The sequence below is a fragment of the Rhinoraja longicauda genome, chromosome 1 (genome assembly GCF_053455715.1).
Source record: "Rhinoraja longicauda isolate Sanriku21f chromosome 1, sRhiLon1.1, whole genome shotgun sequence".
NCBI classification, from domain to species: Eukaryota; Metazoa; Chordata; class Chondrichthyes; order Rajiformes; family Arhynchobatidae; genus Rhinoraja; species Rhinoraja longicauda.
The window spans coordinates 126,058,648-126,073,711 of NC_135953.1; the positions used below are offsets into that span (position 1 = coordinate 126,058,648).

The 15,064-nt window shown below is 40.7% G+C and overlaps 1 protein-coding gene across 1 annotated transcript in view; it reads left to right on the forward strand.

The window, feature by feature from the left end:
* Positions 1–13,650, forward strand: part of egf (epidermal growth factor) — a 95,152-nt gene extending 81,502 nt beyond the window's left edge. The window contains exons 23-24 of the mRNA XM_078412433.1: positions 12,449–12,542; positions 13,350–13,650. Coding sequence (XP_078268559.1) covers positions 12,449–12,542; positions 13,350–13,444 — 189 coding nt within the window. The 3' untranslated portion in view covers positions 13,445–13,650. The remainder of the gene's footprint in view (positions 1–12,448; positions 12,543–13,349) is intronic.
* Positions 13,651–15,064: the final 1,414 nt, after the last annotated feature.

Consider the following 15,064-nt stretch of genomic DNA (forward strand, 5'->3'; position numbering starts at 1 on the left):
GAAAGTGGCAATGCCTGCGGATTGTGCACAAAAAGAATTACAGTTACATATAAATAAAGTTAATAAAGTTACTATAGTGTAGACAAAATTTAGTCTCTGGTGTTATAAAAGTTGACAGTCCTGATGGCCTGTGGGAAGAAACTCCATCTCATCCTCTCCATTTTCACAGCGTGACAGCGGGGGCGTTTGCCCGACCGTAGCATCTGGAACAGTCCGTTACTGGGGTGGCAGGGGTCCCTCATAATCTTACTTGCTCTGGATCTGCACCTCCTGATGTATAGGTCCTGCAGGGGGACGAGTGTAGTTCCCATGGTGCGTTCTGCCGAACGCACTACTCTCTGCAGGGCCATCCTGTCCTGGGCAGAGCTGTTCCCAAACCAGACTGTAATGTTGCCGGACAGGATGCTCTCTACAGCCCCAGAGTAGAAGCAATGAAGGATCCTCAGAGACACTCTGAATTTCCTCAGCTGTCTAAGGTGGTAAAGGCGCTGCTTTGCCTTACCCACCAGTGCGGCAATGTGCGTTGCCCATGTCAGATCCTCTGTGATGCGGACTCCCAAGTATTTAAAACTGCTCACCCTATCCACAAAACTGTTCACCCTATCTCCAAATGATTGAAGAGGAAACAGATGTGCAGTGGATGCTTGCAATTCTGTGTGAAGCAAGGGATGATTCTCAGTACTTAAATATTATTTAACATAAAACCAAAATTATAATACAAAAATACAAAGACTTAATATTCTGTATTCCTCTGTGTATTTCTATTCACCATTTTGCTTTGTATTATTTTTAATAAATGAGATGAAGCCAGCATAGATAATAATGAGCAGGGGATGTGGTATATTAACGAAGAGATTGCACTTTACAATAATGACATTAATATGAACCCCACTGGACATTGGAACATTTGTGTGACCTAAAGTATTGCAGTTAACATATGTTAGAAGACATCAAACTATTTAGTGGTGCCAAGTTGAGTTCTGACTCAATTATTGGAAACCAGTTAATTTAGAGTTTGTACATGAGGTTCACAATTTAGAATATTTAGATCTTGCATATAATGGCATGTTTCAAAAATCCTTTGGAAATACATCAAGCAACAAGCTTTGCAGATTGCCTGGAGCCTTAACCAATGACATCTCTTCAAATGATGACTGCACAAAAAGTTTTTCTCATATTTTCAGTCGGTGGTAACATTTAATGATGGTGCTACTCAACTTGCACAGTAATTCAGAATTAGAGGAGGTTAGATAACAATTAGTAGCTGAAAATGCAACAGGATCAATATCCTCGACACAGGTTCAAGGTGAAGGGGAAAAGATTGAATCGGAATCCAAGGGGTAACCTTTTCACACAAAGGGTGGTGGGTGTATGGAACAAGCTGCCAGATGAGGTAGTTGAGACTGGGACTATCCCATCATTTTAGAAACAGTTAGACAGGTACATGGATAGGGTAGGTTTGGAGGGATATGGACCAAACGCAGGCAGGTGGGACTAAGTGTAGCTGGGACATGTTGGTCGGTGTGACAAGTTGGGCCGAAGGGCCTGTTTCCACGCTGTTTCACTCTATGACTATCACTCTATGACAAAAATGGAAATATGAAGTTTATTTTAAAAGCAGCTAATTTGTACTCATTCATAGATTGCAGCCATTGCCATCCACCCCGAATCACTGCTACAAAAAACACAAAGTGCTGGACTGAAAAACTGTCCAACCAGAAACGCCGCCAAACCATGTTCTCACAGAGATGCTGCCTGACCCGATGAGTTACTCTAGCACTTTGTGTTTTTTGATCAAGATTCCTGCATTGCAATTTCTTATTTCTACCGAATCACTCCTAAATTGAAGGTATTTATTTCACAAAATGCTGGAGTAACTCAGCAGGTCAGGCAGCATCTCAGGAGAGAAGGAATGGGTGACGATTCGGGTCGAGACCCTTCTTCAGACTCCTAAATTGAATAGCTTAATGGCAGTGAAGAGTCAGCCATGTTGATGGGCATAGACCAGCTGATAGCAAATTTCCTTCAAATCACTGAATTTAGTCACCTTAGCTCCCAGGTGGTATTTAAATCTATATTCCCACTCATTAGTCACTGTCGCAGGTCTACTATCCAAAGACATAAAACTATGTTGTCAGATTTCAATTTAATAATATCATTCATAATTGCACGAGGAAGAACATTTACAGAGAACCGGCCTAGATGATGAGCCTGTGCATACAGGGAAACCTATTGGTAAATTGCAGCAGTTTTGCCAAAGTTTGCTATCAATTGACAGTGCTTTTGAAAGCTTGGCCTTCATTTGCTGCTCAGGCTACAGATGATTAAATCTTAGAATGAGGCTGTTCAGATTTGTGAAAGAGGATTAACAGTAGAGTTTCAGCTTCCACTCTGTTTAGTTCTGTTTAGTTCTGTTTAGTTTAGAGATATAGCATGGGAAAAGGTCCTTCATCCAATTGAGTTCAAGTCGATCATAGATCACCCGTTTACATTAGTTCTATGTTATCATAAGTTCATAAATTATCGGAGCAGAATTAGGCCATTCGGCCCATCAAGTCTACTCTGCCATACAATCATGGCTGATCTATCTCTTCCTCTCAACCCCATTCTCCTGCCTTCTCCTTGTAACCCCTGTCATCCGTACTAATCAAGAATCAATCTGTCTCTGCCTTAAAAATATCCATTGGCTAGGTCACCACAGCCTTCTGTGGCAAAGAATTCCAGATTCACCACCCACTTTCTCATCCACTCTCTATGCACTAGGGGGCAATTTCTTACAGAGGCCAATTAACCTGCCTCTTGGGACAGGTCTCTTGGGACTGGAGGCGGGGAGGAGTGATGAAAAAAAATAGGCACCGTACCACGGTGACATTTTGCCAGCAGCACAACAGCAAAGGATCAAGGGTAGACAATAAACAATAGGTGCAGGAGGAGGCCATTCGGCCCTTCGAGCCAGCACCACCATTCAATGTGATCATGGCTGATCATTCTCAATCAGTACCCCGTTCCTGCCTTCTCCCCATACCCCCTGACTCCGCTATCCTTAAGAGCTCTATCTAGCTCTCTCTTGAATGCAAGTAAGTGTAACTTACTTGGATAAAATAAATAGCAGAAAATAGTGTTGTAACTGACAGCTGCTAGTTCATGAAGATGGATTAGCGTTATTGCGATCTCCTGACGACAATGGATCTCTGATGGTAAGGGAGGATAGACACAAAATGCTGGAGTAACTCAACGGGGCAGGCAGCATCTCTGGAGAGAAGAAATGGGTGTTGTTTCAGGTGGAGACCCTTTTTCAGACTGAGTGTGTAAGGGATTCCCCGATGGCAGGGGAATCCCCGACCTTGCGGGGGATCACAGGTAAGGGAGTTCAGTGCCAGGAAACATCATGGATGTCTCCGTGGTGTGTGGAAACGTGGCTGGCGGGCGGATTGCAAGCAAGACTGCACCTCAGGGGACTACAAACCCTCCCCCCCTCTACCATTCTACTGGCCAATGTACAGTCCTGTGAGAATAAAGTTGAGGACTTAAGGTCAAGGCTGCTTTATCAAAGGGAGCTGAGGGAATGCTGTCTCACCTCCAGCTCCCAGACTCTAGCATGCAGCCCGAAGGTTTCTCCAACCATCGCATGGACCACATGGAGGCATTGGGGAAAGGGAGAGGCGGGGGCGTCTGTCTCAGGTTAATTCTTTGCGGTGCTCAGATGTGGCAGTTCTAATTCATCTCCTGCTCTCCGCACCTGGAACACCTGGTGGTGAAGTGTTGTCGCTGCTGGCTCCCAAGGAAATGCACCTCCATCATCCTGACCACAGTCTACATCCCACCGCAGGCAGTCGCTGGTCTAGTAAATGCCATACTGCATACCCCAACTCCTTTCCTATCAGAGCCGGGGGCTTCATCAAGGCCAGCTTGAAGAAATCTCTCCCAAAAACTACTACCGCCACATCTCCTGCAGCACCAGAGGATGAAAAACACCTTGACCACTGCTGTACCACAATCAGAGATGCCTATCACTCCACCCCTCACCCTCATTTCGTGAAATCCGACCATTCTGCTGTGCTGCTTCTTCCCGCATACAGGCAGCTGCTGAGGACTGCACACAGCTGGTCAGTGGAGGCAGAGGAAGGACTCTGGGACTGCTTGGAGTCAGAAGACTGGGCGATGTTCAAGGACTCGGCAACAGACCTGAGTTAATGCGCTAAGGTTATTACTAACTTCATGAGGAAATGTCTGAGGAGTGTGTTTCCATGGAAACCATCTCAGTGTTCCCCAACCGGAATCCTTGGATGAAAGAGGAGGTCCACAATCTTTTGAGGATCAGATCTCCGGCATTCAGGTGTGGCGAGGCAGATTCATGTAAGAAGTCCAGATACACGACAAACTTCAACTAAACTCCAAACTCAAAACTGCCTTGTCCACGAGGAGAAAGTCCACTAGGGACTTTGTGCTTAGTTGTGATTTGCTCTATATTTTGTATTTTTTCTATTTATTGAACTTCTTTTTTTGTTTGCTTATTATATTATCTATTGAATACTGTTAGAAACCTATTGTGCTGCCACAAGTAAGAATTTCATTGTTCCGTTTTGGTACATATGACAATAAAACATTCTCGACTATTGATTCTTGTGGAAACTGGAGCACCTGAAGGAAACCCATGAAGTCTCAGGGACAATGTGAAAAATCCACTCAGACAGGTCCAGAGACCAGGATCGAACCCGGGTCTCTGGCGCACTGTGCCACCTGTTATTGCAGCTTCTCCAGTATTCAGGTAAAAATCCATTCAAGCACACAAAGGAGGTTTCTGTTTAATGTTGGACACATTTGTGGGTGACACATTAAGTGCAGCTTAAAAGAAACTCCTGATCTGGAAGACACAATATTGGGCATAGGTTTTAGAAGAAATGAAATAAATTGCCTTTTTTTATTGCGTACTTTTTTAAGCTTCATCTCAAAGGTCAAGTGGCCAATATCCACTTTGTTCCAATTCACTCATTTTCAGTGAATCATTATCATTGAATTATTGCTAGTTGTTTTCTTCCAGCATCACAGTGATCTTTTCAACCATGGGCTAATTAATAAAATATTGCAGGAATTCTACATGGAATGCAAATGCAACTTCCTACATGGCTGGTCACATTGTACAGGAACTATATACAATATTTTGTTTCACTGGCGCACTCTGTGGAAAATCATCTCACTCATGCTCAGTGAGCCAGATTCTGCAGTATTTGAGATTGGGAGCTTTAACACAGGTTTTTCTTTAACTTCAGGGGCAGCACAGTGCCACAGCTGCTTCCCAGCACCAGATAACCAGTTTAATCCTGAGCTCAGGTACTGTCAGTGTGGAGTCTGCGCGTTCTCCCTGTGACCATGTGGGCTTCCTCAGGGTGCTCCAGTTTCCTTCCATATTCTAAGGCGTGCGGGATCATAAGTTAATTGGACTCTGTAAAGAAAACTGGTTTATTGTGAGCGGGGTGGATGCGAAAGTGGGATGACAGAAATAGTGTGAATGGGTTGGCGTGGACTCGGTGGGCTGAAGGGCCTGTTTCCATGCTGTACCGCAAAACTAAGTTTAACAACTCCAATTGATAAACTTTTTTAAAAGTCATGCGGCTTCCCATCTTAAAATAATATTCTTAATTAATTTAATTGGGTTTTAAAGAACTACTCACTCCAGGTGACAATTGTTTCATTATTTTCAAAGCCTGGGTGGTATTGAATTGGCAAAATGGATGCTTAATGTAACTACACAGTTGACTGTATTTTTCACTGACATTACATTACAAGTTCAAGTAACTTTATTCTCAAACGATTTGCTAAGGGTGTGACATGGACTGCAAAACGAGTTGAACTGGTTACTTGGATTTTGATCTATTAATTAGTTACCAACAAAAGGTAGTAACTCGTATTTATTGTGGCAAGAACAAGGAGGCAGATTATTATCTCCATGATGTCTGATTAGGAAAAAGGGAAGTTCAACGGGACCTGGGTGTCCTTGTACACCAGTCACTGAAAGTAAACATGCAGGTACAGCAGGCAGTGAAGAAAGCCTTCATTATAAGAGGATTTGAGTGTAGGAGTAAAGATGTCCTTCTGCAGTTGTACAGGGCCCTGGTGAGACCACATCTGGAATATTGTGTGCAGTTTTGGTCTCCTAATTTGAGGAAGGACATCCTTGCTATTGAGACAGTGCAGCATAGGTTCACGAGGTTAATCCCCGGGGTGGCGGGACTGTCATATGAGGAAAGATTGGAAAGACTGGGCTTGTATTCACTGGAATTTAGAAGGATGAGAGAGGATCTTATAGAAACATCTAAAATTATAAAAGGACTGGGCAAGGTAGATGCAGGAAAAATGTTTCCAATGTTGGGGGAGTCCAGAACCAGGGGCCACAATCTAAGAATAAAGGGGAGGCCATTTAAAACTGAGATGAGAAAAAACGCTATCACCCAGAGAGTTGACTTCTCTGCCACAGAAGGCAGTTGAGGCTAATTCACTGGATGAATTTAAAAGAGAGTTAGATAGAGCTCTAGGGGCTAGTGGAATTAAGGGATATGGGGAGAAGGCAGGCACAGGTTACTGATTGTGGATGATCAGCCATGATCACATGAATGGCGGTGCTGGCTCGAAGGGCCAAATGGTCTCCTCCTGCAGCTATTTTCTATGTTTCTATGTTTCTAAAACAAACATTGTTGTACATTTTTACTTCTTCAATTAATGAATGGAAAACTGACCCTATATTTGTGGTAAACTGTAATCTAAACAAGATGAGACATGCCCAAGGCGGTGGCAAATATTTATTGTGCAGGCTTGCTGAATTGAAATGCAGCATCGATTGTCTGCAGTTTCATACACACAAATATCTTTATACGCATGGTATTAACCCTAGTCTGGGTTAATACGTCCAATTACATACATATAGTTTTTCTACAGTCCAACATTGTTTTGTCTTACTTACTTTATCATTGTACAAATGTAATGGAACGATGTTATAAAGCATACGTTTTCACAAGGAGATTTTCAATAAGCACTTTATTCTGCCAATAAGTACCTGTTTTATGTGAATCTAATACTCTGTGGAAGATTAAGTTTACTTTAGTTTAGTTTAGCTGAGAGATACAGTGTGGAAACAGCCCCTGTAGCCCAATGAGTCAGCGTCGACCAATGATCACACGTGCACTAGTTATTTTCTACACACTAAGGACAATTTACAGAGGCGAATTAGCCTACAAACCTGCTCGTCTTTAGAATGTGGTTGGAAACCGGAGCACCCGGAGAAATCCCACGTGGTCACAGGTAGAACATACAAACTCCGTACAAACATTACCTGAGGTCAGAATTGAACCCGGATCGCTGGCGCTAGAAGGCAGCAATTCTTCCATGTGCCTACCCAAAGCCTCTTAAACACCACTGTAGTATCTATCTCCACACCTCTCTGGCAATGCATTCCACGCACCAACCACCTCGTGGGCTAAAAACTTGCCTGCAGATGTCCTTTAAACTTTGCCCCTCCTTTCTTAATGCTATGCCCTCTGGTCTTTGACATTTCTACCCTGGGAATAAGAAATAATAAAGGGAATAGATCACTTGTGGGATTGATGTACAGGCCTCCCCTTAAAAATAACTACACATTAGAACAGAGTACAAAATAAGAAATAATGGCAGCTTGCAAAAAAAGGTATGGCAATAATCCTGGGGAATTTTAATCTAGATAAACACTGGAAAATACAGATGGGGAAAAATCAGCAAAGGAAGCCTAGATGATGAGTTCATGGAGGATTTTTGGGATAGTCACTTGGAACAGGACATACTGTACTAGTATCAAGCAGAGGGCAGGTTGCAATAGACCTGGCATTGTTTAACAAGATAGCTTAATAAACAAGTTCATACTGAAGATACCTCTGTGCAATATTGATCCTATTATGAATTTTACATTCAGGGAGAGAATGAGTCCAGGACTGTACTTCAAACTAGATCAGGGATATGACACAGAGCACATCAGAGTTAACTTTACCTTTTTTTCTGTGATGTGTTGAATCTTCACTGCTTTCTCTTTGCAGCGCACAGTGGACTGTAATTGATCTGATGGGCTGTAATTAATCCTCACTGAAACTGCTTTATATTACAATGCATTCATTAAGCCAAGTTTTTTTCATTGTTCCATCTGCGCTTCTAATCAGCAAACAAGCTCAAACCACTGATATGATCCCTCCGTGCCAATGAAGTAATTAGATAAATATCTGTGAATTTATACTTATACTGATTGACAATATTTAGCTTTTCCAGCATGAGGTTGTAGGTCCAGTAATGTCCTTCCACAACCACACCTAAATCAACACCTTTCATCTGTACCTCTGCTCCTCCGAACTTGTAGATACAATTTATATGATACGAAACAGAATTTTTGATGGAATCCAGGAAAATAAATCTACTTACTGCAGTATGTTCAACAATGAAGTAATATGTTGTGACTAACAATTTGATGCGATGCTAGTTTGAAGAAGGGTCTCAACCCAAATCTTCACCCATTCCTTCTCTCCTGAGATGCTGCCTGACCCGATGAGTTACTCCAGCTTTTTGGGAGTCGTTTTGAAAATATATTTGTGCAGCTCCTGCCTATCTATGCTAACTGAATTGTATTTTTAACATGTTGCATTAAAGAACCACTGCAATTCATGCATTGCAAGGCTAATATGTTGCATTTAGTTAACCGAGTAATGTGACTTCTGTAAAAATAGACAATATTTATTTTCTAACTGATAAAATGGCTGAAGAGCTATTCCAATTTAAGCAACTCTAACATATCTTCTTCCTAATATAGCGCAATCAATTAGGAGCCCAAATTTCTTCTAATATACTGCTTAGTGAATGATACTAAGCTTCTTAGCTAACTGCTTGTGGTGCTCACAAAGTAACTTTATTCTTAATGGAACTAAAAAAACAAAAAAAAAAGCTTGCATTTTGCTACCGAGGATAGACAAAAAGTGCTGGAATAACTCAGGCACATCTCTGGAGAAAAAGGATGGGTGACGTTTCGGGCCGAGGCCCTTCTTCAGACTCTGATTTTGCTACCACAATTTTCACTGTCACGTAGAACGAATGTTACCTGCATAATTCAATTGGCATTGATGTCAATATCTTCTCAGTGAAAACAATAAGTTTAGTGCAAGAATCCTTGCAACAAGCTTTTGGGCAGAACCCAGGAGATTTTGTAGCACATGCTATTAGTCAGCCACTAAATATGTGACAGAGCTGTTTTCATTAACATTATGCTTGTTACAATCCACCTTAATTTTAACCCTCCATCTCCATTTTTGTATCACACTGAAGCATATTAATCCATCGTTACCCATCTATCCAAATGTGTAAGATACAAAAAGCTGGAGTAACTCAGGCAGCATCTCTGGAGAGAAGGAATGGGTGACGTTTCGGGTCGAGACCCTTCTTCAGAATGGATATCTCTTTCCTTTCAGCCCCTAACTTGATCTGCACTCCCATACTTTGTCAGTAGTCATTCATCAGGAACATTTTGTACATTGTATGAAATCCGTCCCAAATTATTTGGTTGCCTTAGATATCTTAATAGCATGTGAAAAAGAACAGCGTGGATGCAACCATACTGATAAATTATAAATAAGCAACAAGATGAACTGTTGATGACAGAGATTAGCTTGATTTTCTAGCATCATTGACTTTTCACACAGCTACATGGAGTAAATAACGGCATGGTGGCGCACCGGTAGAGTTGCTGCCTTATAGCGCCGGAGACCGGGGTTCGATCCCGACCGCGGGTACTGTCTATATGGAGTTTGTATGTTCTCCCCGTGACCACGTGGGTTTTCTCTGAGATCTTTGGTTTCCTCCCACACTCCAAAGATGTACAGGTATGTAGGTTAATTGGCTTGTGTAAATTGTCCCTAGTGTGTGTGGGATAGTGTTAATGTGCGGGAATCACTGGTCGGTGCAGATTCGGTGGGCCGAAGGGCATGTTTCTGCGCTGTATCTCTAAACAAAAAACCAAGTGGTGATCAGTGATTTCAATGCACGGGTAGTAAAGCAGAGCGAGTTGTCTTGACTTCTCTAATGTTTCCTAGAGTCCAGTTGCGATCACAAGTGGTAATAACAGAACATGCTGGAAAAACACAGAAGGTCAGGCAGAAAATATGAAAGGAGAAACAGACTATGAGATGCTGCAAGCATTAGTTTAGTCTAGTTTATTATTGTTATGTATACTGAGGTATAGTGTAAAGCTTTTGTTTGCATGCTATCCAGTCTATATATGAATACAATCAAAGCATCCCCAGAGTGCAGATGAAGGATAAAGGGTACAGCACTCATTGGAGATAGAACATTGAAGTCCAATGAAGTCCAGTTAGTGTGTGGTCCTGACCTCCCACCTACCTCTTTGAAGACCTTTGAACTATCTTAAATTGGACTTCAATGTTATATCCAGGTTTGTGTTGTGAGCGAAGGTAGATACAAAATGCTGGGGTAACTCAGCGGGACAGGCAGCATCTCTGGAGTGAAGGAAGGGGTGACGTTTTGGGTTGAGACCTTTCTTCGGTGTGTTGTGAGCCACTGGATGCTGCTTCTCACCTGTTGCTTTCTTTGTCCATTGGTACATTATGCCCCGAGAAAGAAATTGCGAACTTGCAGTCAGTTTTACGAGAGGATTCTGACCCCATAACATCCATTAACATTGTGTGAAGTGATAACATTTCTGGACTAAACTTTATCCCTTGAATTCTGTCAAAGCAGCCGACCCTTGATATTCTCCATGATACAGCCATAGGCAAAGGGAACTGAAAGCTGTATGAAACCATTCGATCCACACCAAAGTCTGTAATGGAGAAAAGAAAGACTATAATAAAACTGTAGGATCTTTTAAGAGTCTGTAATTTTATTTTGTGAGCAGTTATAAACTGCTTGAGCTTTGCTCTCATCTTTGACTTTCTCAGTGACACCTTTTCACTAATCACTTCCAGGTGCCTATTTGCGCCATATAATTTTTATAGGACAGAGAATTCTTTGTTCCTGTACCAATGTAGAGTGTAGAATAGCTAACATCAGTGGGAAACATTTATTGGACCAATGTTCATGCAATTTAATGCTATGTTTACCTTGTGCGACTTGGCTTTTGTGCAGTTGACAAACTAAATTTTTAGGTTTTGTTTTCCTAATTGTTGGTCAGCAGTCTGGCGACATGCTAGATTGATCAGCTGTATTTTTGAAAATCACTTGCTTTATTTGCTCTGAGATCCCTGCACAGAGTTTTTAAAAATACTGGCCTCAACTACCTCTGAACATTCAACACAGCGGCTTAGAGAGCTTTCTCCATCGCTGCTCCCACCCTCTGGAACTCACTACCCCAAACCGTCAGAGACTCCTCCTCACTCACCACATTCAAAACATCACTGAAGTCCCACTTGTTCAACACCGCCTTCAATCATTGACCGTCGCTCCACCTTATTCTTCCTTTTCTGTTCGTTTATTTATTTATTTTTATTTATTTTTATGTTTTATCTAATATGTAAAGCGTCTTTGAGTTTCTAGAAAAGCGCTATACAAATGTAATGCATTATTATTATTATTATTATTATTATTATTATTATTAGTTCCCGTGCGCTTTTGGAACCTGGATGTCACTGGCAAAGCCAGCATTTATTGTACAATCCCAATATGCCCCTACAGAGGTGGTGAGGAGTGCTGAAGCCCTTCTGATGAAGTTACACTCGTAATGTTGCTGAATAAGGAGTTCCATGATACATACCTTGTGCCACTGAAGGAGATGCAAGGAGGGAGCACAGCTCTTCAGCAGCACCTTCCGCTTCAAAATGTTTCCTCTCAGACTCCATTCCAATATCTATTCACTAGAGTAATAACATTTAACAACTCCCTTCCAATATAACTCTTATCCTATTCTAAGAATATACAGGAAAAATGGTTAGATTGGATGGCTCATGTGAAATTTCAGTGCAAACATGATAGGCATTTGGTCTAATGATGGGTCCCGCCCTGAAATATCCGGTAACTATGTTCTCCAGAGATGCTTCCTGACCCACCGATTTACTCCAACACATGTATCGTTTTTGATAAACCACTACCTTCAGTTCCTCGTGTCTACATGGACGTGTAGCCTCTCTACCTGCCTAACTGATCAATGCTTATCGTTCATGAGTATTAACCTGTTCTAGTTGAACCTTTATAAATATGAGAGCAATGTGCTCTATGTCACTAATAGCAATACAGATCTGCTACAAGGGGTTGTTGTTAGATGACTGCACTCTGAATTTAAATCACCTTCAATCTACCTCTTTATAGGCTCCAAAACTTGTAACAGCAGAAAATTATAACAAACAAAATTCCAGCAAAATATCTGTCTCTATCAAATTATATCTGGTTTCTTAATGGATTTAAAAAATATATAACTGCTGCATTAATGTTCCAGTCTTACACCGGAGTGGAATCTAGTTGGAAGTTTCGAGACACAAGCATGGTCCGTATTATTGCAATTGAAACTCATGACCATGCCACTGAATCAGGTTGGAGGAACTTTTCTCTATGTTGGAATTTTATGTAAGATTTTTAGTGTGTGATTAATTCTCCTTCTAGGTTTCAACATCATATTTTAACCTAACAATAATTTTTAATCTATAAATATATAATTTTTAGTTTTATTGATGTTGATGTAAATATAAAGTGTAGACTTTCTTTGCAGTAATGTAATATAATGTAATATAATATAATATAATATAATATCTCATGCTGGATTACAAGAAACTGGATTTTTTTTCTCTTGAGCTTTCCACGTTCACTTTTAGATTTGTAACATACATTCAAATTTTTGCATCGTATACTACTAAACCACTTGAGATTCTTTGCAGTGAATAAATGAATGTTGCATTGCTAAAACATGGAGGAAAATGTAGTGTAAATATTATTTTCAGAGATATTCAAAAGCCCCAAGCCCATTTCTATGGACAGTTGTGAAATTAACAGCAGGATTACACTTTGAACCTGCAATTGTTAAATCCAAATTTAATGCCACCATATCATTATTACCTCTTATCAAATGAAATCGATCTCATCTTTAATGCATCACATAGCTAACAAAAGGGGAGATAAAGTTGAAAATATTTCAATCTCCTTATTGTTATTCACTTTCTATTTATATGCAAATCGATAAAATTCCTGGGAGTAGTTTTTCTATTTTATATTTGAGATTGAAGATTATTCCAATTGAACTTTATTACAAACTTCAATAAAATAATAATTAAAACAACGAAGAACTGGATTGATGTGTATCATTCAAAAAGATTCTAAATGTATTTATTTTTATTTTTTACCAGTGGAATGTGCCATACCTGCTGCATGCCGGGATGGAACTGGTTGTTATTTAAAGGAGATGGAAGGTCAATGTTTCTTCCAACAACTGCCGAGATGACAACATATCCTAGCAGCCTTCCTCTCACGATACCGGCTACCGCAAGCGGTCAACTTTGGCAAGGGTCAGCGTGGCTTCATCGAACAATGAACCCAGGACATTTACTTCAGAATTAACCAGTTAGAATGGAGAGTCTTCATGAAGACAAAGAATAAATTTGTTGATTGCATTCATTTTGGTAAAATTAAATCCATAGAATATCATCTTTAGGACTGTCTCAATGTTTCTGCTGCAATTATTTTCCTGCATTTACCACTGAGTCGGCCAATTGAAAGGCTAGCCTTCTCATCTGTTTTTGCACACCTTTGGTTGAAGTGTATTTATTCCACCAGATGGCCACATTGTTGCTGAAATTGTTCACTGTTTTCCTTCATGAACTGAAATTTCATGTATAATAATTCAAATGTTCCTGGGGACAAAGTGTGTGAACAAGGAGATTGTTTGCGGTCCTACAGAGCAGTGGGATTGGAGAGAAAAATAGAAAATGACAGAAACACTCGGCAGGTCAGACAGCATCAGTGGAAAAAGATGCAAAATCATTGTTTCAGGTCAAAGAACCCTCTGTCAGAATCGGATTGGGGAGATTAGCAAATATTAACTTGTAAAAGTACTTGCGATTGCCGCAATATCATCCATTGCAATTCAAACGGGTAATATGTAGTGAGAGGTAACAGCTGGATATGTTGAATTAATCTTTCATTTTGACCACTTGTTGTGGAGATCACTGCATTTCCATCAGTACTTTGAAGAGATGGGAATCGGGATTATCCCACCAGTGATGAGTGTTCCTCACCAACTGTTTCCCTCTTCACACGAGTAAAACCAAATGATTTCTCCAGCTGTTAGTGAAAACACAAAGATCAATTTTTGGTTTTAGTGAACATTTTTATTCAATGGCGTGATCAGTGAACACATGATTCCACACTCACAAATTGCACAATGGCTCATTATGGTTGCATTGCTTGGTTATAAAAGTAAAGTTTATAGATGGACTCTGAGCAGTGCTGTACGTTAACTCAAGGTTTTACTGCAGGTAGCATTTTGATATTGTACTGTTTATTGTGCTGATCTGAACCAGCACTTTGTCATTCTGCGGTCAAGGATAGAGGAGCCCTGTGCAAACAAGTTTAAGTACAGAGCTGCTGTGAAGAAGGCAGTAAAATTTTAACATTAACCACAAAATGAAACATGTCGGGCAAGAGTCTGCTTGGGATACGCTTGATAGGCCTCAAAGATCTTTGTTGCTATGCACATTCATAATAAACTTTCTCATTAAGGGGGAAGATTTTCTTTCAATGCAGCTTGTTAAAAGGTTATTTTGCCTGGCAAACAAGTTTAATGCTTAAGGTTACATTGAGGAAATCTTCCCATATAGACCTACATCTATATTTAGTCTTTGAAACAGCTGATGGCAACCATCATGGAAATAAGTGCAGCACTTTTGAAAGCAAGGGATAAAATTAGACAGATTCATAACTGTAACCAGGATCAGGGCCCAAAGTTCTATTCAGGACCGTAAGTTCCAATTGTTCTGATGGATCTATTATCTTACACCAGTTTCCTTTCCTCTACTCTTGCAGGGCCTTCCCTTGGTGACAAATTACACCACACTTTACTGAA